This window comes from Vidua chalybeata, chromosome 29 (assembly GCF_026979565.1).
Source record: "Vidua chalybeata isolate OUT-0048 chromosome 29, bVidCha1 merged haplotype, whole genome shotgun sequence".
NCBI lineage: Eukaryota > Metazoa > Chordata > Aves > Passeriformes > Viduidae > Vidua > Vidua chalybeata.
Window position 1 is genome coordinate 2,216,245 of NC_071558.1, and position 24,969 is coordinate 2,241,213.

The 24,969-nt window shown below is 60.6% G+C and overlaps 3 protein-coding genes across 12 annotated transcripts; 1 reads left to right on the plus strand and 2 right to left on the minus strand.

Annotated features, from left to right (window-relative positions):
- Window positions 1-171: 171 nt before the first annotated feature.
- Window positions 172-3,965, minus strand: FLAD1 (flavin adenine dinucleotide synthetase 1). 2 transcript variants are annotated; one of them, XR_008435154.1, is made up of 8 exons: window positions 3,806-3,965; window positions 2,958-3,717; window positions 2,356-2,503; window positions 2,064-2,162; window positions 1,772-1,961; window positions 1,311-1,384; window positions 537-1,229; window positions 172-309 (listed from the first exon to the last, which is right to left on the minus strand). XR_008435154.1 is itself a non-coding variant. In XM_053966981.1 (7 exons), the coding sequence occupies exons 1-7, from the start codon at window positions 3,953-3,955 to the stop codon at window positions 1,094-1,096; spliced, it is 1,557 nt and encodes a 518-aa protein (XP_053822956.1). In that variant the 5' UTR covers window positions 3,956-3,965; the 3' UTR covers window positions 172-1,093. The 2 variants fall into 2 exon arrangements, 1 of the variants encoding a protein (XP_053822956.1); XM_053966981.1 differs by having other exon boundaries at window positions 172-1,229.
- Window positions 3,966-4,264: 299 nt separating this feature from the next.
- Window positions 4,265-5,167, minus strand: CKS1B (CDC28 protein kinase regulatory subunit 1B). Of its 2 annotated transcripts, XM_053967099.1 has the most exons (3): window positions 5,050-5,160; window positions 4,582-4,709; window positions 4,265-4,515 (listed from the first exon to the last, which is right to left on the minus strand). In XM_053967099.1, the coding sequence occupies exons 1-3, from the start codon at window positions 5,106-5,108 to the stop codon at window positions 4,463-4,465; spliced, it is 240 nt and encodes a 79-aa protein (XP_053823074.1). In that variant the 5' UTR covers window positions 5,109-5,160; the 3' UTR covers window positions 4,265-4,462. The 2 variants fall into 2 exon arrangements, with proteins under 2 accessions (XP_053823074.1, XP_053823073.1); XM_053967098.1 differs by having other exon boundaries at window positions 4,265-4,709; window positions 5,050-5,167.
- A 204-nt stretch (window positions 5,168-5,371) lies between these two features.
- SHC1 (SHC adaptor protein 1) lies at window positions 5,372-15,531 on the plus strand. 8 transcript variants are annotated; one of them, XM_053966951.1, is made up of 14 exons: window positions 5,589-5,673; window positions 7,408-7,491; window positions 11,029-11,190; window positions 11,432-11,502; window positions 11,820-11,883; window positions 12,141-12,260; window positions 12,682-12,735; window positions 12,832-12,883; window positions 13,066-13,192; window positions 13,290-13,458; window positions 13,652-13,712; window positions 13,831-13,995; window positions 14,078-14,340; window positions 14,594-15,531. In XM_053966951.1, exons 2-14 carry the CDS (start codon window positions 7,480-7,482, stop codon window positions 14,720-14,722), a joined length of 1,449 nt encoding a protein of 482 aa, XP_053822926.1. In that variant the 5' UTR covers window positions 5,589-5,673; window positions 7,408-7,479; the 3' UTR covers window positions 14,723-15,531. The 8 variants fall into 8 exon arrangements, with proteins under 8 accessions (XP_053822925.1, XP_053822923.1, XP_053822926.1 ...); XM_053966948.1 differs by lacking the exon at window positions 5,589-5,673 and adding an exon at window positions 5,425-5,456 and having other exon boundaries at window positions 12,682-12,883; window positions 13,828-13,995; XM_053966946.1 differs by having other exon boundaries at window positions 12,682-12,883; window positions 13,828-13,995.
- The last annotated feature ends 9,438 nt before the right edge of the window (window positions 15,532-24,969 follow it).

Genomic DNA, 24,969 nt, shown 5'->3' on the forward strand with positions numbered 1-24,969 from the left:
CAGGAGATGCAGGCAGAAACCCAGATCCCCACTCTTGCCCCTTGGCCCCAAGGGACGTGGGACCCTCAGTCCTGGAGAGGAGCAAGGGGTGCGCTGGAGTGCCTTAGTGCTAGCCAGGGCTAGGATCAGAAGGTTTGGGGACACACAAAAACACACACACATTCCCAGAGCTCTGCCCAAACAGATGTGGCCAGTCAGGCACTGCTCAGGTTTATTGGGGTCTCTGATCGGGGGGAGCACAAGCTGGAGCAGAGTGTCTCAGCGCCAGAGATCCATCAGCTCCATCAGCACAGAGCAACAAGCATAGTCCTGGGGAGAGAGGCACAGGGGGTAACAACCCACTGACCACTACCAAGGCCACATCTTGTCAACCCCCAGAATTGCCACAGACAGGCTGCCTCCCCTCAAACACCACGGCCAGGCCCTTTTCACTCCAGGAGCACCATGGCTGGCTTCCATCACCCCCAAACACCACAGCCAGGCCCCTGTCACGTTCCAAGCACCATGTCAAGTCAAGCTGCAGGCAGATCACTCACCCACAGCACCGGGGCAGGCTGACGGGGTCCTGTGACACTGGGGGGGCCCTCCCCTAGTCCAGCAGCTCACGGATGCACCAGCTGCAGAGAAGGAGGTAGATGCATTTCCACAGAAGCCGCAGCAACCAGGAGCCCAGGCGCAGCCCAAGGGAGGTGGCAGTGGCTGCTGGCAGTGCCAGTAGCCGTGCCACTTGCTGGGGAGCACCCTGCAGAGAGGCTGCCCTGCTCCAGAAGAGGTGCATGGCCCATGAGGGATCCAGCAGGATCTGACACAGTGGGAGAGGCAGCAGTGCTGACATGCGGGGCCCTGGCAAGCACTGGAACCTGCCATGTTCTCCGCATTTCCAGAACTCCTACAGCAGTGGGTGCAGGGAGGGGGTACAACCTGGGGACCCTTTTGTTCCTCCCACTCCTGCCCCATGGAGCCCTCGGGGCTCAACAAGACCACGTGCCAGTGCAGTGCAGACTGCAGCAGGTTTGTTTAGTGCTGACAGGCAGCAACTTTATTCAGTGTCACTCCCAGCAGCATTCCAGTGGAGGCTCCCAGAGCGTGGCCTTCACTGGCGGGAGGTGCGCTCTTCTTCCTCGTTTTCCAGCTCATAGGCAGGCCTGTAGCTCTCCCGGCCCTGAGCATCGGTACAGCACAGGGCTGGGTTCTTCTGTGTGTTGGTCATGCTCCCCAGGGACGTGTAGCTGTGGAAGGAAGAAGCAGCTGCAGGACTGCACCCAGGGCTGTTGGCTGTGCATGTGAGAAGGGCAGCCCTGGGCACTCACCCCTTGTCATAGAGGATACAGTAGGGGACAAAGAGCTTGCGCAGGAACTCCCAGATGTCCCGGTAGCTCCAGTCCTGCAGGCAGAGTTGGGCAGGGATTGAGGCAGAGGCAAAAGGCTGCTCCCTTGCCTCCCAGGGAAGCAAGCCAGACCTTCCTGGAGAGCACCTGGGAGAGCTAGATGGTCAGCAGAGCACCACTGCCCCTCCCAGCAACTCCCCAAACACAGGGCAACCCCCCCGGCAGGCAAGAAGGAGCCCTGCCCAAGAGCACCCAGCAGCCTCACCGCAGCAAGGGGCACCCACGGCAGCACAGAGGGGCAGCAAATACTCTGGGAGGGTGAGAATTGTGAGAGAAGCTGTCCAGGATGAGGGTGGATCACTGCTGCTTCCCAGCCCCGTCAGGTCCCCCTGCCAGGCCCTGTGGCAACAGCTCCAGCCCCAAATCAGGTGGAGGCCACGTACCAGCAAGGGGTTCACCCGCATGTAAGGGGGCCAGCCGGGGTCTGTCACGCACATGGGGGTCAGGGTGCGTGAGTAAGGGTCCGTGCGCCGCGTTCCCATCAGGACAGCCTCCAGCTGGGGCTGCTGCTCCTTCAGCTGGGCCAGCGCCTCCCGCATGGAGCCCTCCACAGTGCAGAGCTGCACCCCGTACCTGTGCGGGCACGGCGGGCAGCTGTCGGCGGGCTGCGAGCAACGCTGCACGGCCTGTGTGCACAGCCTGTGTGCAGCGAGCCCGCCCCACCCTGCCTCCTACCTCTGCACCGTTGCCTGAATGAACTGCTCCATTTCAGGGAACGGGGACACAGTGCGAATGTAGAGCACCTGCAGCCTCTCCTGCCTCGCTGGGAACCGCCTGCAGAGAGAGCCAGTGCAGCTGTACTCCAGCCCATGGCAACTGGAGGCAAGGCAGCGTCCAGATGCGACCAGCTAGACCCCAGGAATCCGCTCACTCCCCCAACGTGGAGCAAGCAAGAGCCCCAGAGCCCTGGCCAGGGTCTGCAGGACCCCTCAGCCTTGCCCCAGCCTGGAGCCCCATGCGTGGGTACCTCTGCACAGCAGCGTGGACGAGGTGCAGCAGGGCTGTGCAGTCCTTGCCCCCGTTGAAGCCCACGCAGAGCTGGGCCAGGCTGTACTGGTCCAAAGCCTCCTCGATTGTTCGCAGGGCTAATGCCACCTTCTGCCCCAGGGCCGAGCCTGCCACGACAGGACAGTTGGTGCCTGGCCAGCTCATGTTCCCTTAGCATGGCCCCAGGGCCTAGGGCACTTCACCCTCTGGATACGTCTCATATGCAGACACACTGCAGAGCCATTGCTGGTACCACAGCCAAGAGCTCGTTCAACCCAGAGATCTGGGCCACAATGCCACAGGGACCACGAGGGCACTGGGGAACTGTGGCACTGCAGCTGCTGCTGCACACTGTGCTCTCAGACCCTGCCACCACCAGCCCTAACTGAGGTTACAGGTCCCATTCCCACCCGTGTGGGGATGAAGCCCGCTGCAGCTGCAGCACGCCTCAAGCCTCCCAGCACACCACAACAGGCAAGCTCTGCTCCCAAGGCTGGCATTCCCACTGCCCCAGCCCTGCTAGGCTGCACAGGAGGAGCATGGAAGCAGGGAGCTGTGCTGCAGCACCTCTTTTCCCAGTACCTGACTCAGCCAGGCCATAAACCACCACAGCTGCCGGAGAGACACAGTCTGTCACCAACGGCACCGCAACACCCGCGGGCAGCTCCCTCATCAAGAAGCAATACGCTTCCTCCAGGTCCTGCTCCGACTCCGAGTCCAGGGTCAGCTTCACACGGTAGTAGTTGCTGGTCCAGTCCGGGTATGAGCCCAAGCTGACGCGGCCTCGGAAGGTGGCATCAGCCCTGTCCAGCACCGGCGTGATGACCATCTCATCGGACGCCACGTAGACGGTGCGGGAGTGGAAGTGGGTCTGTTTGCTGCGGAAGAGGTGAGCAAGGCCATCCAGGGCACGCTCCATCAGTGCCGGGATGCCGGGGAAGATGTAGACATTGCGCACACTGACCAGCGGGTACTTGAAGGTGCTGCCAGTGTGCCCGTCTGTGCCATAGTTGAGGCGGGAGGACTCGGGGACGCGAGCCAGCTTCATCTCAGGGCACCGCGCCTCCGTCTTGCCAAAGAACTTGTGCACCAGGGCCACCAGCTCGGGATGGGGGACGACCCTCTCCCCAAAGGCCTTAGCCACGGCCTCGAAGGTCACATCGTCGTGCGTGGGGCCGATGCCCCCGGACGTCAGCACGTAGGTGAAGCGAGCAGCAAAGGCGGCCACCTCGCTGGCGATGACCTCCACGTCATCGGGGACCACGGAGATCCGGGCGACACTCACGCCAAGAGCACGCAGTCGCCGGCACATGAAGAAGGAGTTTGTATCCTGCGTGTAGCCCTGAGGGGGAACGGAGGCGCCCATGACAGGGCGCCCCGACCCCAGGCGCAGGCCCCAGCCCTCCCCATCCCCGCCACCCCGGCCGCACCTTGAGAATCTCGTCGCCGATGACAATGATGCCGGCGGTGTTGGCGGATCCCTGGGCCACCGCTGCCGGGCTCGAAGCAGCCATGGGGCGACAGGCGGCAGCGCGCAGAGGCCCGCGCACTCGCCCCGCGGCCCGCAGCACCCCCCACATGGAGCCGCCCGGGCACCCCGCCTCACACCGCGACACCGCCCCGCGCGCTCACAGGCCGGCCCGCACGTCAGTCACGCGGCTCCGCCAGCTCCCATTGGCCGGGAGGCGGGACCTGCGGGGACGGAACCATCGCAGTGGCGGGGAGAGGGGGGGGGGTGTCGGTGCAGCTCCGCCTCCATGGCCGTGCCCGCCGGGCCGGGGCGTGTGCGGGGCCCTCTCCGGTGGGCGCGGGGAGGATCTCCCACCCTCAAGACCCCGGGGCACCGGGTCCCTTTCGCCCTCCACCCACCGGCACTGCAGACAGACAGCTCCCAAACATCACTTTATTGAAACTTTGGAGGCATCGCAACGGGAAGGGCCTCTGGAACCCGGGCCGAGCCGCCGAAACGACGCGCAGGCAGCGTCGAGGGTCACGGGGTGAAGCCCCCGAGAAACGCCGAGGAGGAGGAGGAGTAAGGTGTTGTCTCAACGTGGAAGGACTGGGAGCTTCGGCAGACCAGGGGCCACTCACTTCTCCGGCTTCTTCGGCAGCGGCCGTCGGAAGAGCAGGATGTGGGGCTCTGCGGGGCAAGAGAGGGGGTCAGGCCGGGCCCCCTGGGCGCCACCCGCTCCCCCGCGGCGCTCACCTGGCTCGTGGATCATGTAGTGGACCCAGCCCTGGCTCTGCTGCACCCCCAGGTTCCGCCACTCCGACTCCGACAGAAGGTGGGTCTTGGGCACCAGCTTGGCGATGTCCTTGGGCAGCATCACGTGCCTGTGGCGCCGCAGCTCTCAGTCAACACCGGGGCACCCCCGACAGCCCCTCACGCCCCAGGACGGAGATTCCCTACCGGAGAGCTGCGCCGTGGCCCGACGCAGAACCCTCACCGGGACCCCCCCCTCCACCGACCGTGTTGCCAGGATAATTCCCCCCTCGCTTCCCTGGGGAGCCACGACTCGCCCACCGCTCCCCTCCCACTCGCGAGCCGTTAAAAGCCTCTCCCACCCCGCCGCCCTCCGCTACCGAGCCACCACCCTCCCTCACCCCGCCTTAACCGAGCCCCCGTGCATCCTCATCGAGCAGACGTTCGCCGCGACCCCTTCCCGCTCCGTACCGGTACTCAAACTCCTCATCGTCGTACTTGTCCGAGTAGTAGATCTGTTTGTGCGCCATGACGGGCCCGCCGTGCACCTCCCTGCGGCGGCCGTTGACGCCCCCGCTCCACCCCCCCGCCCTTTTTCCCCCCCCGCCCCCCGCGCGCGCGGCGCTTTCAAACGCCGCCGCCTCGCGCTCCCATTGGCCGGCGCCGCTCCCGCGGGGAGGGGCGGGGCGGCCGCCCATTGGCCGGCGCGCGCGCGACGGGGCGGGCCGGCGGCGCGGCCGGCGATTGGCTGGCGCGTGTGTGTGTGTGTGTGTGGGAAGGGGTGTGTCACGTGACGCGGGGGCCCGCGGCGGAGGGGCGCGGGCCGGAAGTGAGTGGCGGGGAGCGGCGCGAGGCCCGCGCGTGACCGATGGTGCCCGGTGAGCGCGCGCCGGCCGGGGCGGTGAGGGCGCGCGCGGACGGAGGAGGAGGAGGAGGAGGAGGAAGAAGAAGCGGGGGGGGGGGGACGGGGACGGGACACACCCTCGCAGGCCCCGGGACCCAAGGCCAGGCCCCGCGGTGCCCCCCGCGGCCGCAGCGTCGCCGGACTGAGGCCAACAACATCGCTCGCCGCCGCCGCCGCCTTCCGCGGAACGAGTGGGTTTTTTGTTTTGTTTTTTTTTTTTTTTTTTTTTGGCTTTTTTTTTTTTTGTTTTTTGTTTTTCTGCCGCAGCCGCCCCCGAGACGCCGCCGCTCCCCCGTGCTGTGAGGGCCGGGCCGCCGTTTGCCCGGCGTGAGGGAGGCTGGCCGGGCCGTGGGGCAGGCCCGGACCCGGCGGGGGTTGGACGAGCCGGTGCCGTGCTGTGCGGAGGTGACCGGGGTGATGCGTGTGCCTGGGGCTCCGGTTTGCGATGCCCCCACCCCGTGCTGCTGCGAGACACGGGAAGGACACCGGCTGTGGAGGTGCTGCAGGGTGCAGGGAGAGCCCCGAGCCCCAAGAGTGGCATGACCTCCAGCAGGGACGGGGCAGCGGCTGGGCTTGGAGGCTTCCCCGGCCTCGGCGGTGCCGGGGGCTGCCCTCCTGCCTTCTGTGCTTCCGAGTAAGGCAGCAGTGAGTACCTGGAGCCCACCCAGCTGTTGTGGACAGGGGTAGCTGCTGCCCCTTGGAGATCCGTGTCTGCTCTCCAGCAGTGTGTTGTGTCCGTCTGTTCTTGCTTCTCCCCTTGAATGTCTTAAATGGGGTCACCCACACAGCCGTGGACACGGCTTCCGAGGGAACGTGACCTGGGCCCTGCTTGCCACGTTGCAGAAGTCTGTGGGCAAAGGGCACTGCCTTTTGGTGCTTGCCAGGGCTGCCCTGGTGTCAGCCTGTAACAGAGGGGCTGAAGATGCCAAGATTTCCTCTCAGCCAAGGAGGGCTTGAGGATCCCCCTGCTTTGGTGGGGGAATGCCTCGGCTGGGCACCCTCTGGAGCTGTGCACAGCAGCGTTCCACCCTCGGGAGGGACACAAATGGGCTGTGCTAAGGCTGAGCACCAACCTCTGGGCCATGATACTCCTTCCCTGCCACCAGCCTCCGTGCCTGGTGTCCAAAGGATGTGGTCGCCACCTCTGCTTGGCACTGGCATGGTGCTGCAGGGGGTCAATCTCCGCTGCCATGGCCAAGCCTGGCGCTCCTTATCGTGCTGCCTTCCAGGCTACAGGCTGCAGATAAAGGTACAATTGCTGCCGAGCAGTAAAATCACATCTGCTGCCCTGCACTGCTCCACTGGCCCGGCCTTGGCTGCCTCAGCTGGGCAGTGGCAGTGAGAAGAGTGCTTTGCTTGCCTTGTTTTCCCCTCACAGAGCTTCCTGCCTCTGCCAGCTCACCCCTTGTAGAGTCTTTCCACGACTCCTGTCTTCACCGGCTCCCCTGGGAGGAAGGGACACGGCCCTGGGGGCTCTGTGTATAATTTTGCATCAGGGTGCCAGCTGGAGGGGTGGAGGAGGGGGCAGCTCTGCCCCTCTGGTTGCTTTTGCTCTCCCTCCTTGCGTGTGGTTTTCCAGTACTGGTTTTTGGGCTGGGCAGGGATCGGCTCCAGCACTTTTCCTGGGTCACAGAGTGACTCCAGGCCCCCGATACCATCTGCCAGTGTGGGCAGAGCCCAAGCAGGGCTCAGCCTCCTCTTCCTGTCCCGGCGCATCCCATCTCCATCTTATTTCCAACGGGAAGAAGGCAGCTTCCAGGCTTCTCTCACTCTTTGTGCCAGCAGCACATTGCACGGCAGCCACAGCCCCATCCACCTGTGGACAGCATGGAGGAGCAGGGTCTGCCTCTTGGCACCGTGGCCCCCACCCACCTCGGCGGGCTGGGACAGGGCTGGCTAACTCCCTGTTTGTCCCCGAACCGCAGGTCGGAGTGCCAGACGAGAGGGGCTGTGTGTCTCTGCTCCCTGCCCGGGGCCTGCCCTGCCCTCCGCCGGCGATGGAGTACGTGGTAAGGACTTCGGTGGAGGGCTAAGTGGCTTCGGTGGTGGATCCTGCCTGCCTCCTCTGCCTTCTGGGAGGTCTCCAGCCTCTTCCCCACATCTCCACTGGTATCTCCTCACCGCCTCTCCAGAACGAAGGAGAGGTTGCGTGCAGGGATGCGTAAATGTTGTTCGACGCTGCTGTGACGTGTGGGGGAAAAAATCAGCTGTTGGCTGGATTTGAGTGTTCTCCTTTGCTTCACCCCTGCCTCAGAGGTTCAGCGTTGACTGCAGTTGGGCACGGGGGGTCTCCTGCCCAGGGCGAGGTCTGTATGCGTGGCCATCTGCACCTTGCTGCGATTTCATGCCAAACCACTGGTTTGTTCCAGGCCTCTGACTCAGCTCCCAGGTTTTTTTTCCAGGGAGGATGTTGGTAGTGGAGACCTGAGCATCCCCACTCTGCTTCTCCTCCTTGCCCCAGCTGACATGTGCCTGAAAGTAGTCCACATCCCTCTGTTTCTCACGATCCATTGTCTGTGGTGGCAGGGCACATGGAGCAGCTGGGTCCAGGACATGTCCCCAGAGCTCCTTGGGGGCAGTTGTTCCAGCTGCTCTGCTCATCCTCTGCTGCAGGGGCAGCAGCTCCTGGCATCTGCCTGGCAAGGGGGAAGGGCTGCAGCCTGTGGGATGGGGCTTGGGTTCAGGCAGGGCTGGTGTTCTGTGCCTCTGCACATTTCCAGGTTTGCCTTTTGCACTCAGAGCCCACTGGGAGGGAGCTCTGATGCCCTGGGGTGGACTCTGGGGTGGAGGGGGCTGCGATGGTAGCACCTCTGATCTCGAAGGGCTGGGAGCTGCAATGCACCTTGTAACAGGCTGTTGAGTGATGTGGGCAGACTGGCCTCGAAGGTTCTGAGAAAATCAGGAATTACTCTAGCTTATAAAAGCAGAGATGTGTCTGAGCAGGAGCTTCAGCTGGGAGGCTTATCAGCCCTTTGCTGCCTGTAGTAGGTGATGGCTGCTCCAAGCCCTGGGGCCAAGGACACACTCCTGCCCCATTGCAATTCCATCCTGCTCTTATCCTGGGGGAGCATCGGGGCTCACAGAGCTGCCATGCCAGGCAAACTCAGGCCCACATCAGCCAGTGGCCAGTCCGTCACGGGCAAACCCCACTGCTCCACGGCCACTTGATGCTGCCCAGCCAGGCTCCCCTGGCAACAGGGCTGCACTGGCCCCTCACCGGGCCAGCAACTTCCTGGCTCCGGGCTTCCTGCTTTTCTTTAGAGGAGTGGTGCTGCGGCCACAGGAAGGTCACAGCACTGAACAGCCGGGGGCCCCTGGAGGGGACAGGCACTTTGTGGAACAGCCAGCACAGGCTCTCTGCCTGTGGGACCACCGTGGCTGAGCTGGAGGGGCTGGCTTTCACAGAGCTGGTGTGCATGGCCAAGGAGATGCCTCAGCGACTGGCCCACTCACATGTGCTGTGGCAATTTCCAGCTCTGTTCTGGCTTTCCTTTCCCTGTCCCCATGGCAGTGTGCCAGGCTTTGTGAAGTGGGGCAGGCAGCTGCCACGGTGCCAAGCAGTGCTCCAAGCAGGGAGAGCCTTTTCCTTGGCCTGGGTTTACCCAGTTTTGGTTTGGTGGACAGAGCACCTGGTGGTTGGTAAGGGTCTGGCTTGCGATGCGTCAGGGGTTGGGTTCTGCCTGAACTCCTTGCCTCATCCTAGAGGTGGTAAAGGGGGGAGAGCTCTTGTCCCTCAGTGGGGCCGTGGTGGAGTGGGGAGAGCTCTTGTCCCTCAGTGGGGCCAAGGCTGTGGAGGGTAGCACAGTCGGGCTGGCCCAAGTTCCTGCTGCATGCAAGTGCGTCGAGGAAAAGGGGCCAGGGGAGACCTGCCCCTGAGCCCCCTGATCCACAGGTGGGAGTTTCACACAGCTCCCCGAGGCTGGAGGGGCCAACTTTGCCCCCGGCACGTTCTTGCCGCCCCGCTCCCGCTAGCTCCGCCTGTGACCTTGATTTTTCTGCTCCAGATAAGCGCTGCGTCCCCACCCCTCGCCGGGAGCCCCTCCTGCGCTGCGCCCCGGCCCCAGCGCAGCCCGCGCCGCGGGCAGAGCCTGCCCCGCCGCCTGTGAGTCAGCACAGCTCTTCCGATCAGCCGCAGCCCCTTCATCTCTTCTCCCGGGAGGAGCAGCTGGGATGCGGGAAGCAGCAGCGATTAGCTGCAGCCTCTCCCACAGGCTCCCCACCACGACCGGGCGTTTGTGCTGAGCCCTGCCTTGCCCAGCGCGCAGCCTACCTGTATCCTGCTCCTGGCCGTCCTCCTCTTTCTCCCAACCAGCCCTGCAGGCAAGATCTGTGCTCTCAAAGGACTGCGTGTCCCTGTGTTCCAGGAAGCTGCGAGCACCGCTGTCCTCTCAGCATCGCTGCTCCCTCCCGGCAGAGCCCGGCAAGCCAACAGCAGCTGCTCCCCGCCGGCACGTGGGTTGCGTGGCTCTGGCTGCCACAGAAGGACCTTGTTCCCTCCTGGACAGTGCTCGGAGCAGGGCTGGGATGGGCTTGGATGCGCTCTGAGTCTGCCTCATCTCCGGGCTTTAAATATTCATGCTTTTGATTTTCTCTTAGCGGCCAGTGGCACAGGGGCTGGAGTGAGCTGTGGGGCGGAGGGTGGCCGTGCTGAACCCAGCAGCAGGGCAGAGGGAGCTGGATCCGGTCCTGGATGAAGACAATGGGTTTTGTTGCTGGCCCGCTGTTGAAGTGGCAAGGGGCTTGAGGACCTCCAGGCTGGGCCAGAGCATTCTGAGCTCCCCTCCCCGAGCCAGCGGCTCCCCAGGGTGTCGCTGCGGCCCCGTTTCCTCCCTGCCGTGGCGCGTTGCTCTCGGTCTAAACGGATCTGCACATCCTTGCTGACGCCGATCACGATTGATCGGCCGTGCCTGCACGGTGCCCGGCAGCCCCCTGGACCTGCTGCCGCCGTGCCAGGCCCAGCTCTCCCTGCCAGCCATGCCGGGCTGCCGTGGACCTAGCGCAGAGTTCAGCCGAGGCTTCTGCTTGGGGGCAGCTTCCCGGCGGCTGCAGGCACTCGGATTCTCTGTGGGGCCCCTGTGAGGCCTGGCTGGCTGCATCCACCCTACTGCCACTCTGGACAGGGCGGCTGTGGCCCTTCTCACCCCGTCTCCAGCATGGATCTCCTGCAAAAGAGCAAATACAGCCACCTGCGGAACGAGTCCGTCTCCTCTCCGGAGGAGGCTGTGGCGGGCCTGGGAGTCCTGCCCTCCCCAGTGGAGTCCCTTGCAAGCATGCAGTCTCTGCCTGGTTCCCTGTCCTCCTCCCTCAGCCACGCTGCACCTCTCGGGGAGCTCTCGCCTGAGTTGGAGGAGAGCCCTACCACCCTCTGCTCCTTCTTCCCCAAAATGGCCAACCTGAAGCTCTCCAATCCCGCCAACTTGCTCAGCTTGCGGGGCTCTTCGGCCGGCAGCAGCCCAGGGGAGCCTGGTCCCCCTGGGATGCCAGCAGTGGTGCCAGGGGGTGCTGCCAGCCCCGGCTCAGTGAGACCTGTCACTGTCTGTTCCCAGGATATGAACAAGCTGAGCTGTGGGAAGAAGACGCGGGTGGAAGGTGGCCAGCTGGGGGGTGATGAGTGGACCCGCCACGGCAGCTTTGTCAATAAGCCCACCCGTGGCTGGCTGCATCCCGATGACAAGGTCATGGGCTCTGGGGTCTCCTACCATGTCCGGGTGAGTGCTGGGGACTGGGGGGGGCGTGGGAAGGGTCACTGTGGGGATTTGGGGACCTCCTGGTGGGAGGATGCACCATGCTCTTTGGGGAGGGGTGGGGGACAGGGCAGGGCGATGGGCAGTGGGATTCCCAGGGGAGTTACTGCTGCAGAGCTGGGGTGCTTGAGGCCCCAGCCCTCTCCCTGGCTGCATGGGGGACAGACTCCGTGGCTGGCCAAGCTCACCTTTCTCTCTTGCACAGTACATGGGCTGTGTGGAAGTGCTCCAGTCCATGAGGGCTCTGGATTTCAGCACCAGGACACAGGTGACCAGGTGAGCTCTGCCTCTCCCCAGGGGCTGCTCCTTTTGGGGAGGGGTGAGGAAGTTGTCTGAGCTCTAGGCAAGGCCCTGGTAGCACGTGGGGCTTTCAGTGGGGGCCAGGGGCGGCTGCAGGCCATCAAATACTAATTCCAGTGCACTTCACCCACCCAAAGAGCCCCAGCTGGCACTGCCTGAGAGCTTCCACTTTGTCGCCCTGTCTCTCCTGTGCTGATCCCTGTGTCCCCACTGTCCTGACTATGCCGTGGTTGGGAGGGTCTTGGGGCAAGGCAGGCACTGTGGGGACTGACATTTCACTGCGCTCCCTGCAGGGAGGCCATTGGGCTGGTATGTGAGGCTGTGCCTGGTGCCAAGGGAGCCGTGAGGAGAAGGAAGGTGAGGCCTGCCTGGGAAGCTGCTGGGGGAGCGTTTGTGGCTGGTTTGGGAACAGGGCCAAGGACCAGATCCCAGCCCAGCTGGCAGTGCTGTGCTGGTCAGCCCAGGGCTCTGATCTCCCAGCTGAGGCGTGGGCCAGGGCCACTGGTGAGGACAAGGTGCCCATCTCTGCTGTGGAAGCAGTGGGATGTGTCCTGTCCTGCTGCTGGGCTGTCTGGTCTGGGGAGCCCCTTCTCTAGGCTACCATTTGCCCCTAGCCCTGCAGCCGCTCCCTGAACTCCATCCTGGGCAAGAGCAACCTGAAGTTTGCAGGCATGCCCATCACCCTGACCATCTCCACCAGCAGCCTCAACCTCATGGCCTCAGACTGCAAGCAGGTGAGAATGGGGAGGGGTTGGGTTAGCTTTGGACAAGCAGGAATCCTCATGTACCTCACCCCAGATCTTGCTGGGGCAGGGGATGCCCCCGGCCTCCCCAGGGAATGTCTGGATGGGCTGTGAGATGAGTGCTCACCTCCCTGGGGCTGAAGAGGTGGGAGGAATATCCCATGTGCTTTGTGGGATCTCTCCTGGAGATGGTGAGACCCAAGTCCCCTTGCCTGGGGCCAGATCTCCTGGTTTTGACCCCACTCCCAGTGATGTCCCAGTCCTTATCCTGGTGGGTCTGTGGCTCGTAACTAGGGCTCTGGAGGGTTTTGAGCCCCCATGGCAGGTCAGCCCTGGGAGGAGCGGGATGTGCCACCCCTGGGTGGGTGACAAGAAATTCCTGGCTGTGTCCAACAAGCTCTTCACCTTGCAGATCATTGCCAACCACCACATGCAGTCTATATCCTTTGCATCAGGGGGAGACCCGGTGAGTACCCGGCCCATCCGTGCCCCGTGTGGGGGCCTCCCCTGCCCCCTGCCCAGCTCTCAGTGCCCTGTCTCACTGCTGCTGTCTCACCCACAGGACACAGCCGAGTATGTTGCCTATGTTGCCAAAGACCCCGTCAATCAGAGAGGTGAGGGTGCTGCAAGGGTCCTTGATGCCAAAGCCCCACTTTGGAGGTGTTCAGGATCAGCTCAGCGTAGCAGGGGGAACTGGATGACCCATAAGAAAGCTCTGGGGTGTACAGGGCAGGCTCTGGGGTGGAGAACCTCGGTGCTGGAGTTCCACAATCCCACCCCACCGTTTTCTACCCAGCCTGCCATATCCTGGAGTGTCCTGAAGGCTTGGCACAGGATGTGATCAGCACCATCGGGCAGGCCTTCGAGCTGCGCTTCAAGCAGTACCTGAAGAACCCTCCAAAGCTGGTGACCCCCCACGACAGGTCAGAGCAGGGTGGTGTGTCAAGGAGGAAGGTGGTTTTGGAGAGGGCATGCAGCCGTGGCTGCCGTCACAGGCTTATCTGTGCTGTGCTCTCCCAGGATGGCAGGGTTTGATGGCTCTGCCTGGGATGAAGAAGAGGAGGAACCAGCCCCAGATCACCAGTACTACAACGACTTCCCCGGCAAGGAACCTCCCATTGGGGGAGTCGTGGACATGAGGCTGCAGGATGGGGCTGCTCAGACCCCAAATCACTTGGGTGCCACACTGGTGAGTTTCTGGGCACGTCCTCTCGGGGAGGCACCATCTTATAATAAGGGAGATGTAGGGACCCTGACCGGGCCATGGGTTCTGCTGAAGGTGATTTGTGTCTCCCCAGCGTCTGGCAGCCTGGGGTGTGGGGGAGCAGGAAGGGGGATGAGCAGGAAAGGGGACGGGGGCTCATCACTGCCTCTCCCTGCAGCCTGTTGGCCAGTCATCCGGTGGGGAGTACGACCCCCAGAAGCAGCACACTCCAGCCCAAGGTAACGTGATGGGTGTCTCCATCCTCTTCCATGGGCCCCGCTGCTCTGATGGTGGGCCCTGGTGAGGAGGGGCCAAGGTGGGCTGAAGCCCTGCTGATCACAGCGCTCCTGGTAGCAGGGAGAGAGAAATACCCAGCTCCAGCGGGCACGTCTGGCCGCACGGACCTCTTTGATGACCCGTCCTACGTCAACGTGCAGAACATAGACAAGACACGCCAAGCTTCAGCCTCTGGCACCCCCACCACGGCCAACGGCAGCGCACAGAGGGACCTCTTCGACATGAGTGAGTAAACAGTGGCTGCAGCCAGGGCACCCAGCGTGGCTGTGGGCTTGGTCATGGTCCCCCTGCTCCTCTGTCCTTGCAGAACCCTTTGAAGATGCCCTGCGTGTGCCCCCATCTGTGCCTGTGGGGCTGCCCCCCGCCCAGGTGGTGGCCTCCATGGAGGAGCAGCTGAGGCGGGAGCCCTGGTACCATGGGAAGATGAGCCGCAAGGAGGCTGAGAAGCTGCTGAAGGTGAACGGAGACTTTCTGGTGCGGGAGAGCACCACCACCCCGGGCCAGTACGTGCTGACTGGCTTGCAGGGTGGGCAGCCCAAGCACCTGCTGCTCGTCGATCCCGAGGGAGTGGTGAGTCCACGTAGGGACCTGGGGATGGAGCTTGGGACAGCGTGTTGGGGGGTCCTAGGGGATACAAGAGCCACCAGAGCATTGAGGTTCTGCACTGCTTGCCAGGGGAAAAACTCTGGGCTGGCTTTGGGGATGGACAGGGCCTGGTGAAGCACGGGTTTGAGACTGCAGCCCCAAGCCATGGAGGGTGGTAGCTCTGGCCTCACGTGGGCACTGCCAGCCTCCTGAGCGCCCCTTTTCTGGCCCCCCCAAGGTGAGGACAAAAGATCATCGCTTTGAGAGCGTCAGCCACCTCATCAGCTACCACATGGACAATCACCTGCCCATCATCTCGGCCGGCAGTGAGATGTGCCTGCAGCAGCCAGTGGAGAGGAGACTGTGAGCGCCCGGGGACCCCAGTGCACGGCACCCCCAGTGCACAGCCCCCTGGCCGTGTTCCATGCCCCAGGGAGCCCTCAGACTCTTCCAGGTGCTCCACCCGGGACTGAGCATGGACTTGGCTGAGGACAGGGCCTCTCTCCTTTCACCACGTGGAGCTGGTGGCCGTGGGGGGGGCTCAGGCTGTGAGTGCCTGCAGGGCAGGGAACTGTTCCTGCAAAGCCCCTCCAGCTCCAGCCTTTGCAGAGCAGCTCAGCTCCTACCAAAACCCAGCCGTGCTGTTGTGCCACAGCCTCTCTTGCGCTCACCAGCACGGGCTCAGGACTGGCAGGGCTGAGCCCCCCCTGAGCCAGAGGCAGCCTGTCCTTATCTCCGGCCCCTGGGCCAAGGAGGGGGCCCACGGTGGGGGGGCTCCGCTCCCCCAAGCACGAGGCCCTCGACCGTACCGGATCACTTTACGTGTTAACTCTGTGCCTTGACCCCCGCAGGTCCCCACACTCTTATGCAAGGGCAGGGGCTGGTCACAGAGCCTCCCCCGTGCTCCCAGCACCCCGCACCCCATCCGTGACATGCTTGTGCTCCGGGACGCGTGCCACCACGTCCCCTCCTTCCTCCCTGCCCCGTCCCGGCTGGGCAAGGGCAAACTCTGGCAGCCCCGGGGTTGGGGTGGGGGGGGGGGGGTGTTGGCGGGAGGACCCCCCCTCCCCCTGCATGCACAGTGTAACTCCCCCCAAGCCAAAGCGCAGCCCCTCGCAGCCCCTGCCCTGCTATACCAAAGGAACTGGCGGTTGTATTAAAGTTGGTATTTCTCTATGCCCTGCGTGGTGTGAGCTGTGGGCGGGTGGCTCCTCCCCGGGTAGGGGTGGTTTTAGGGGTGCTGTGAGGGCTGGTTCACCTGTCACCCTCAGGCACCCCCCCACTTTGTCCCTCAGGACAGCCCCTGCCTCTCAGCCTCCTTGTGTCACCCTCAGGTTCCCACCGCAGCCTCTCAGCGTCTCTCTGCCACCCTGGAGCCCCCCTTTTTACTCCTAAAGACCCCTTCTGCCTCTCAGCTGCCCCCATGTTCTGTGTCACCCTCCAGCCCCCTCCCCTCAGCCCCAGGTGCCTTTGTGACACCGCGCAGCCCACAGACGCCGTCCCTGCCTGTTTCCTTTGGGTGTTGTCCTGCTGCGAGGGCCGCACTATCCCCACGAGTCCGGGCTCCCATGTCCTGCTGCAGGGAGTCACACCTGGGGGATGGGAGGAGTGAGGGATGGGGCAGGGGCGGGATGGGGAGGGGTGAAGGGTGGAGAGAGACTGGGGAAGGGGTGGGCTGGAAGGACAAGTAGGGGTGAGGGGTGGAGATGGGGACAGAGCAGAACAGGGCAGGGGGGAAGAGGGACATTTGGAGGAGGCAGTCCACATATCCCAGACCAAAGCTGCAGCAAAATACAATTTTGGTTGCCAGGGCAATGCCAAACACCACCTGCAAACTGACATCAGGAAGAGCCTGGGCTGGCCACTTTTCTTTCCCAAGGAAAAAGGCGGATCTTTGTCCCCAGGGGCCTGTGGCCCTGAGTGGCCGGACACCTCCAAAAATCCGAATAAACAAGGATGTGTCGCAGCCTCAAGCTGCCCCCACCTCAAACCTCTGCTGCCCTGACAGGCCCAAGGGAACCCTACAAACTGACATCAGGAACCTGGGCTGGCCACTTTTCTTTCCCAAGGAAGAAGGCTGATGTTGTTGATGTCGGCGAACCCAATGGGAAGAATGATGATGTCTAACTCCATTTCAGAAGGCTAAATGATTGCTTTATTATAATTATGTTATAATACATTAATATGCTATATAAAAGAGGATACTAAATACTACATGCTACTTTCTCTAACTATCATATCTAACTCACCCCCAACTCGTGACCCTGTTCTCCAGAGCCCAGACACAGGTGGATCCGATTGGCTCTCAGGCCCAAACAATCCACCATGATCCAACCAAGAGCTCACTCCAGGTAAACAATTCTCCAAACACATTCCACAAGAGAAAAACATGGAGCAGAAATAGAAATTGTTTTCTCTTTCATTTCTCTCTGTGCACCTCAATAAAAAATCCTGAGAGAGAGAGAAATGTGCTTGCCACAGGCTGATCTTTGCCTCCAGGAGCCTGTGGCCCTGAGTGGCCGGACACCTCCAAAAATCCAAACGATCGAAGATGTGTCGCAGACCCAAGCTGCCCCCACCTCAAACCTCTGCTGCCCTGACAGGCCCAAGGGAACCCTACAAACTGACATCAGGAACCTGGGCTGGCCACTTTTCTTTCCCAAGGAAAAAGGCTGATCTTTGCCTCCAGGGGTCTGTGGCCCTGACATGCCCTTTTCCCTGGGAAAGAAAAGTGGCCAGCCCTGGTTCCTGATGTCAGTTTGCAGGTGGTGTTTGGCTTTGCCCTGTCCACTAAAATTGTATTTTGCTGCAGCTTTGGTCTGGGATATGTGGACTGCCCCCTCCAAATGTCCCTCTTCCCCCCTGCCCTGTTCTGCTCTTTCCCCATCTCCACCCCTCACCCCTACTTGTCCTTCCAGCCCACCCCTTCCCCAGTCTCTCTCCACCCTTCACCCCTCCCCATCCCGCCCCTGCCCCATCCCTCACTCCTCCCATCCCCCAGGTGTGACTCCCTGCAGCAGGACATGGGAGCCCGGACTCGTGGGGATAGTGCGGCCCTCGCAGCAGGACAACACCCAAAGGAAACAGGCAGGGACGGCGTCTGTGGGCTGCGCGGTGTCACAAAGGCACCTGGGGCTGAGGGGAGGGGGCTGGAGGGTGACACAGAACATGGGGCAGCTGAGAGGCAGAAGGGGTCTTTAGGAGTTAAAAAGGGGGGCTCCAGGGTGGCACAGAGACGCTGAGAGGCTGCGGTGGGAACCTGAGGGTGACACAAGGAGGCTGAGAGGCAGGGGCTGTCCTGAGGGACAAAGTGGGGGGTGCCTGAGGGTGACAGGTGAACCAGCCCTCACAGCACCCTTAACCTCACCCTTAAAACCACCCCTACAAGGGTGGAAAGTGCACGGTGGAGGTTAGGGGGCCACAGGACAGTGTCGGGGGGCTTGGGGTGACACACAGGCATTGCGGGCTGAGGGGCAAAAAGGGGGGGACTTGACAGGTGGAGAGCTGACCCTGAGGGTTAGGGGTACAAAGGACAGGACACGGGGTACCAGGAAGGGTTAGGGTACAGCAGCAGCCCTCACCCCAACCCTAAGCTCACCCTAAACACACCCCTAGAACACCAGTGTTCCTCAACAGCAGCTGCAGGCAGTGACCCTAATGCTGGGACAGCCCCAGAACCCTCCCAGCAGCTGCAGGCAGTGACCCTAATGAAAAGGTAGGGATGATGTTGGCTGGCTAGAGAGTGACTGGTAGAGGTTGGGGACTGAGCACTTTTTTAGGGGTTTTTTAGGGCTTTAAAAAGATATTTTAGGGTTTTTTTTCACAGGAGCTTTTTAGGAATTTTCTGTGACTATTTAGGATACTTTTAGGGCTTTTTTAGGGCTTTTAAAAGATTTTTTTTAGGGTATTTTCATGGCTTTCTTACTACTAATTAGAATTTTTATGGGTTTTTTTTGGGGTGTTCTTGGGGCTTTTTTAGGTCTATTGAGGGTATGTGGAGGACTCTTAGGACTAGGGTATTTTTAGGTCTTTTGAGGGAACTTTTAGGTTTTTTTAGGGTCTTATCAGGGCATTTTAAGTATTTTTGGGGTATTTTTAGAGCTCTTTTAGGAATATTGAGGGATTTCTTAAAGGTTTTTTAGGGATATTTAGGTGTGTTTTAGGGTTTTTTTAAAAGTAGGGTATTTTTCTTGTATTTTAAGGGTATTCTGAGGCTATTTTTATGTTTTTGTGGGGCTTTAAGAACATTTTGAAGATGAGGGGATTTTAGGGAAATTTTATGTTTTTTCATGGCACAGCACATAGAGGCTGAGGGGCACTGTGGGGGCTTGAGGGTGACAGAGGCTGGGAGCTGAGGGAGGCACAGGGAGAGGGGACAGTGGGTGACAGAGAGATGCTGAGGGGGGCAGGGGCAGCTGGAGGGTGCCTCAGAGAAGCTGGGGGCTGAGGGGCAAAGGAGAGGGATTAAGGGTGACGCACAGGAGCTGAGGGGCAGCTGAGAGGGGGCTTGAGGGGCAAAGGGGGGGCTCGAGGGTGACACACAGAGCCTGAGGGCTGGGGGGCAGAGGGAGAGGTTGAGGGGTAAAGGGCGAGGGCTTGAGGGCTGGACAGTGCAGTGGAGATCAGGGCTACAGGGTACAGCTTAGGAGGCAAGTTAGGGTACAGGAGCACCACCTCTCCCCCCAGCCCTAACCTCAGCCTAAGCAGCCCCCCTAACAAGAGCCTTTTCCCTTTTCAGCCCTGCCAGCAGCAGCACCACACAGCAACCCTAACAGCGAGAGCACACCGGAACGCTCCCGCTGGGACAAGGCAGTGACCCTCACACCAGGACAACGACAGAACCCTCAGAGGACAACAGGAACCCCTGGAGAAAGGTAGGGATGACATCTGTGGGCTAGAGAGCAACAGGAAGGGTTTGGAGGCTGAGCAGGTTTCCTTGAGTGTTTTTGCAGGACCATTAGGAACATTTAGGGGATTTTGGAAGGCTTCTTAGGACTTGTCTGGTGTCTTTTAGGGCATTGTTACACCTTCCTAAGGGCTGTTTTAGAATTCCTTAGTGCATTTTTAGGCTCATGATGAGAGTCAGACAGGCTGAAACACTGGAAATGCAGAGTATCACTGGAATGTAGTGCAATGCTTTGGAAAGGTGCCAGTGGAGGGCACATCCTTGTTTGTTGGGATTTTTTGGAGGTGTCCGGCCACTCAGGGCCAGAGGCTCCTGGAGGCAAAGATCAGCCTTTTTCCTTGGGAAAGAAAAGTGGCCAGCCCAGGTTCCTGATGTCAGTTTGTAGGGTTCCCTTGGGACTGTCAGGGCAGCAGAGGTTTGAGGTGGGGGCAGCTTGGGTCTGCGACACATCTTCGATCGTTTGGATTTTTGGAGGTGTCCGGCCACTCAGGGCCACAGGCTCCTGGAGGCAAAGATCAGCCTTTTTCCTTGGGAAAGAAAAGTGGCCAGCCCAGGTTCCTGATGTCAGTTTGTAGGGTTCCCTTGGGACTGTCAGGGCAGCAGAGGTTTGAGGTGGGGGCAGCTTGGGTCTGCGACACATCTTCGATCGTTTGGATTTTTGGAGGTGTCCGGCCACTCAGGGCCACAGGGCCCTGGAGACACAGACTGGTCCTTTTTCCTTGGGAAAGAAAAGTGGCCAGCCCAGGTTCCTGATGTCAGTTTGTAGGGTTCCCTTGGGCCTGTCAGGGCAGCACAGGTTTGAGGTGGGGGCAGCTTGGGTCTGCGACACATCTTCGATCGTTTGGATTTTTGGAGGTGTCCGGCCACTCAGGGCCACAGGCCCCTGGAGGCAAAGATCAGCCTTTTTCCCAGGGAAAGAAAAGTGGCCAGCCCAGGTTCCTGATGTCAGTTTGTAGGGTTCCCTTGGGACTGTCAGGGCAGCAGAGGTTTGAGGTGGGGGCAGCTTGGGTCTGCGACACATCTTCGATCGTTTGGATTTTTGGAGGTGTCCGGCCACTCAGGGCCACAGGCCGCTGGAGACACAGAGCGGTCCTTTTCCCTGGGAAAGAAAAGTGGCCAGCCCAGGTTCCTGATGTCAGTTTGTAGGGTTCCCTTGGGACTGTCAGGGCAGCAGAGGTTTGAGGTGGGGGCAGCTTGGGTCTGCGACACATCTTCGATCGTTTGGATTTTTGGAGGTGTCCGGCCACTCAGGGCCACAGGCTCCTGGAGACACAGAGCGGTCCTTTTCCCTGGGAAAGAAAAGTGGCCAGCCCAGGTTCCTGATGTCAGTTTGTAGGGTTCCCTTGGGACTGTCAGGGCAGCACAGGTTTGAGGTGGGGGCAGCTTGGGTCTGCGACACATCTTCGATCGTTTGGATTTTTGGAGGTGTCCGGCCACTCAGGGCCACAGGCTCCTGGAGGCAAAGATCAGCCTTTTTCCTTGGGAAAGAAAAGTGGCCAGCCCAGGTTCCTGATGTCAGTTTGTAGGGTTCCCTTGGGACTGTCAGGGCAGCAGAGGTTTGAGGTGGGGGCAGCTTGGGTCTGCGACACATCTTCGATCGTTTGGATTTTTGGAGGTGTCCGGCCACTCAGGGCCACAGGCCCCTGGAGACACAGACTGGTCCTTTTCCCTGGGAAAGAAAAGTGGCCAGCCCAGGTTCCTGATGTCAGTTTGTAGGGTTCCCTTGGGACTGTCAGGGCAGCACAGGTTTGAGGTGGGGGCAGCTTGGGTCTGCGACACATCTTCGATCGTTTGGATTTTTGGAGGTGTCCGGCCACTCAGGGCCACAGGCTCCTGGAGGCAAAGATCAGCCTTTTTCCTTGGGAAAGAAAAGTGGCCAGCCCAGGTTCCTGATGTCAGTTTGTAGGGTTCCCTTGGGACTGTCAGGGCAGCAGAGGTTTGAGGTGGGGGCAGCTTGGGTCTGCGACACATCTTCGATCGTTTGGATTTTTGGAGGTGTCCGGCCACTCAGGGCCACAGGCCCCTGGAGACACAGAGCGGTCCTTTTCCTGGGAAAGAAAAGTGGCCAGCCCAGGTTCCTGATGTCAGTTTGTAGGGTTCCCTTGGGACTGTCAGGGCAGCACAGGTTTGAGGTGGGGGCAGCTTGGGTCTGCGACACATCTTCGATCGTTTGGATTTTTGGAGGTGTCCGGCCACTCAGGGCCACAGGCCCCTGGAGACACAGACGGTCCTTTTCCCTGGGAAAGAAAAGTGGCCAGCCCAGGTTCCTGATGTCAGTTTGTAGGGTTCCCTTGGGACTGTCAGGGCAGCACAGGTTTGAGGTGGGGGCAGCTTGGGTCTGCGACACATCTTCGATCGTTTGGATTTTTGGAGGTGTCCGGCCACTCAGGGCCACAGGCCCCTGGAGACAAAGAGCGGTCCTTTTCCCTGGGAAAGAAAAGTGGCCAGCCCAGGTTCCTGATGTCAGTTTGTAGGGTTCCCTTGGGACTGTCAGGGCAGCACAGGTTTGAGGTGGGGGCAGCTTGGGTCTGCGACACATCTTCGATCGTTTGGATTTTTGGAGGTGTCCGGCCACTCAGGGCCACAGGCCCCTGGAGACAAAGATCGGTCCTTTTCCCTGGGAAAGAAAAGTGGCCAGCCCAGGTTCCTGATGTCAGTTTGTAGGGTTCCCTTGGGACTGTCAGGGCAGCAGAGGTTTGAGGTGGGGGCAGCTTGGGTCTGCGACACATCTTCGATCGTTTGGATTTTTGGAGGTGTCCGGCCACTCAGGGCCACAGGCTCCTGGAGACACAGACTGGTCCTTTTCCCTGGGAAAGAAAAGTGGCCAGCCCAGGTTCCTGATGTCAGTTTGTAGGGTTCCCTTGGGACTGTCAGGGCAGCAGAGGTTTGAGGTGGGGGCAGCTTGGGTCTGCGACACATCTTCGATCGTTTGGATTTTTGGAGGTGTCCGGCCACTCAGGGCCACAGGCCCCTGGAGACACAGACCAGTCCTTTTCTCTGGGAAAGAAAAGTGGCCAGCCCAGGTTCCTGATGTCAGTTTGTAGGGTTCCCTTGGGACTGTCAGGGCAGCACAGGTTTGAGGTGGGGGCAGCTTGGGTCTGCGACACATCTTCGATCGTTTGGATTTTTGGAGGTGTCCGGCCACTCAGGGCCACAGGCCCCTGGAGGAAAAGATCAGCCTTTTTCCCTGGGAAAGAAAAGTGGCCAGCCCAGGTTCCTGATGTCAGTTTGTAGGGTTCCCTTGGGACTGTCAGGGCAGCAGAGGTTTGAGGTGGGGGCAGCTTGGGTCTGCGACACATCTTCGATCGTTTGGATTTTTGGAGGTGTCCGGCCACTCAGGGCCACAGGCCCCTGGAGACACAGAGCGGTCCTTTTCCCTGGGAAAGAAAAGTGGCCAGCCCAGGTTCCTGATGTCAGTTTGTAGGGTTCCCTTGGGACTGTCAGGGCAGCACAGGTTTGAGGTGGGGGCAGCTTGGGTCTGCGACACATCTTCGATCGTTTGGATTTTTGGAGGTGTCCGGCCACTCAGGGCCACAGGACCCTGGAGGCAAAGATCAGCCTTTTTCCTTGGGAAAGAAAAGTGGCCAGCCCAGGTTCCTGATGTCAGTTTGTAGGGTTCCCTTGGGACTGTCAGGGCAGCAGAGGTTTGAGGTGGGGGCAGCTTGGGTCTGCGACACATCTTCGATCGTTTGGATTTTTGGAGGTGTCCGGCCACTCAGGGCCACAGGCCCCTGGAGGCAAAGATCAGCCTTTTTCCTTGGGAAAGAAAAGTGGCCAGCCCAGGTTCCTGATGTCAGTTTGTAGGGTTCCCTTGGGACTGTCAGGGCAGCACAGGTTTGAGGTGGGGGCAGCTTGGGTCTGCGACACATCTTCGATCGTTTGGATTTTTGGAGGTGTCCGGCCACTCAGGGCCACAGGCCCTGGAGACAAAGATCAGCCTTTTTCCTTGGGAAAGAAAAGTGGCCAGCCCAGGTTCCTGATGTCAGTTTGTAGGGTTCCCTTGGGACTGTCAGGGCAGCAGAGGTTTGAGGTGGGGGCAGCTTGGGTCTGCGACACATCTTCGATCGTTTGGATTTTTGGAGGTGTCCGGCCACTCAGGGCCACAGGCTCCTGGAGGCAAAGATCAGCCTTTTTCCTTGGGAAAGAAAAGTGGCCAGCCCAGGTTCCTGATGTCAGTTTGTAGGGTTCCCTTGGGACTGTCAGGGCAGCAGAGGTTTGAGGTGGGGGCAGCTTGGGTCTGCGACACATCTTCGATCGTTTGGATTTTTGGAGGTGTCCGGCCACTCAGGGCCACAGGCCCCTGGAGACAAAGAGCGGTCCTTTTCCCTGGGAAAGAAAAGTGGCCAGCCCAGGTTCCTGATGTCAGTTTGTAGGGTTCCCTTGGGACTGTCAGGGCAGCACAGGTTTGAGGTGGGGGCAGCTTGGGTCTGCGACACATCTTCGATCGTTTGGATTTTTGGAGGTGTCCGGCCACTCAGGGCCACAGGCCCCTGGAGGCAAAGATCAGCCTTTTTCCCTGGGAAAGAAAAGTGGCCAGCCCAGGTTCCTGATGTCAGTTTGTAGGGTTCCCTTGGGACTGTCAGGGCAGCACAGGTTTGAGGTGGGGGCAGCTTGGGTCTGCGACACATCTTCGATCGTTTGGATTTTTGGAGGTGTCCGGCCACTCAGTGCCACAGGCCCCTGGAGGCAAAGATCAGCCTTTTCCTTGGGAAAGAAAAGTGGCCAGCCCAGGTTCCTGATGTCAGTTTGTAGGGTTCCCTTGGGACTGTCAGGGCAGCACAGGTTTGAGGTGGGGGCAGCTTGGGTCTGCGACACATCTTCGATCGTTTGGATTTTTGGAGGTGTCCGGCCACTCAGGGCCACAGGCCCCTGGAGACAAAGATCAGCCTTTTCCCTGGGAAAGAAAAGTGGCCAGCCCAGGTTCCTGATGTCAGTTTGTAGGGTTCCCTTGGGACTGTCAGGGCAGCACAGGTTTGAGGTGGGGGCAGCTTGGGTCTGCGACACATCTTCGATCGTTTGGATTTTTGGAGGTGTCCGGCCACTCAGGGCCACAGGCTCCTGGAGACAAAGATCAGCCTTTTCCCTGGGAAAGAAAAGTGGCCAGCCCAGGTTCCTGATGTCAGTTTGTAGGGTTCCCTTGGGACTGTCAGGGCAGCACAGGTTTGAGGTGGGGGCAGCTTGGGTCTGCGACACATCTTCGATCGTTTGGATTTTTGGAGGTGTCCGGCCACTCAGGGCCACAGTCTCCTGAGGGCAAAGATCAGCCTTTTTCCTTGGGAAAGAAAAGTGGCCAGCCCAGGTTCCTGATGTCAGTTTGTAGGGTTCCCTTGGGACTGTCAGGGCAGCAGAGGTTTGAGGTGGGGGCAGCTTGGGTCTGCGACACATCTTCGATCGTTTGGATTTTTGGAGGTGTCCGGCCACTCAGGGCCACAGGCCCCTGGAGACACAGAGCAGTCCTTTTCCCTGGGAAAGAAAAGTGGCCAGCCCAGGTTCCTGATGTCAGTTTGTAGGGTTCCCTTGGGACTGTCAGGGCAGCACAGGTTTGAGGTGGGGGCAGCTTGGGTCTGCGACACATCTTCGATCGTTTGGATTTTTGGAGGTGTCCGGCCACTCAGGGCCACAGGCCCCTGGAGACAAAGATCAGCCTTTTTCCTTGGGAAAGAAAAGTGGCCAGCCCAGGTTCCTGATGTCAGTTTGTAGGGTTCCCT

Excerpts from the sequence above, each read along its gene's own strand:
- FLAD1 (XM_053966981.1), bottom strand. The coding sequence starts at position 3,955 with ATGTGGGGGGTGCTGCGGGCCGCGGGGCGAGTGCGCGGGCCTCTGCGC. Across the intron at positions 1,385-1,771 it reads TGCGGGTGAACCCCTTGCTG|GACTGGAGCTACCGGGACAT; the intron begins GTACGTGGCCTC and ends CTCTGCCTGCAG. Across the intron at positions 1,230-1,310 it reads TGTATCCTCTATGACAAGGG|CTACACGTCCCTGGGGAGCA; the intron begins GTGAGTGCCCAG and ends TTCCTTCCACAG.
- CKS1B (XM_053967098.1), bottom strand. The coding sequence starts at position 5,108 with ATGGCGCACAAACAGATCTACTACTCGGACAAGTACGACGATGAGGAG. Across the intron at positions 4,710-5,049 it reads GATGAGGAGTTTGAGTACCG|GCACGTGATGCTGCCCAAGG; the intron begins GTACGGAGCGGG and ends GCGGCGCCACAG.
- SHC1 (XM_053966944.1), top strand. The coding sequence starts at position 10,636 with ATGGATCTCCTGCAAAAGAGCAAATACAGCCACCTGCGGAACGAGTCC. Across the intron at positions 13,193-13,289 it reads CTGGTGACCCCCCACGACAG|GATGGCAGGGTTTGATGGCT; the intron begins GTCAGAGCAGGG and ends GTGCTCTCCCAG. Across the intron at positions 13,996-14,077 it reads GAGGGACCTCTTCGACATGA|AACCCTTTGAAGATGCCCTG; the intron begins GTGAGTAAACAG and ends CTGTCCTTGCAG.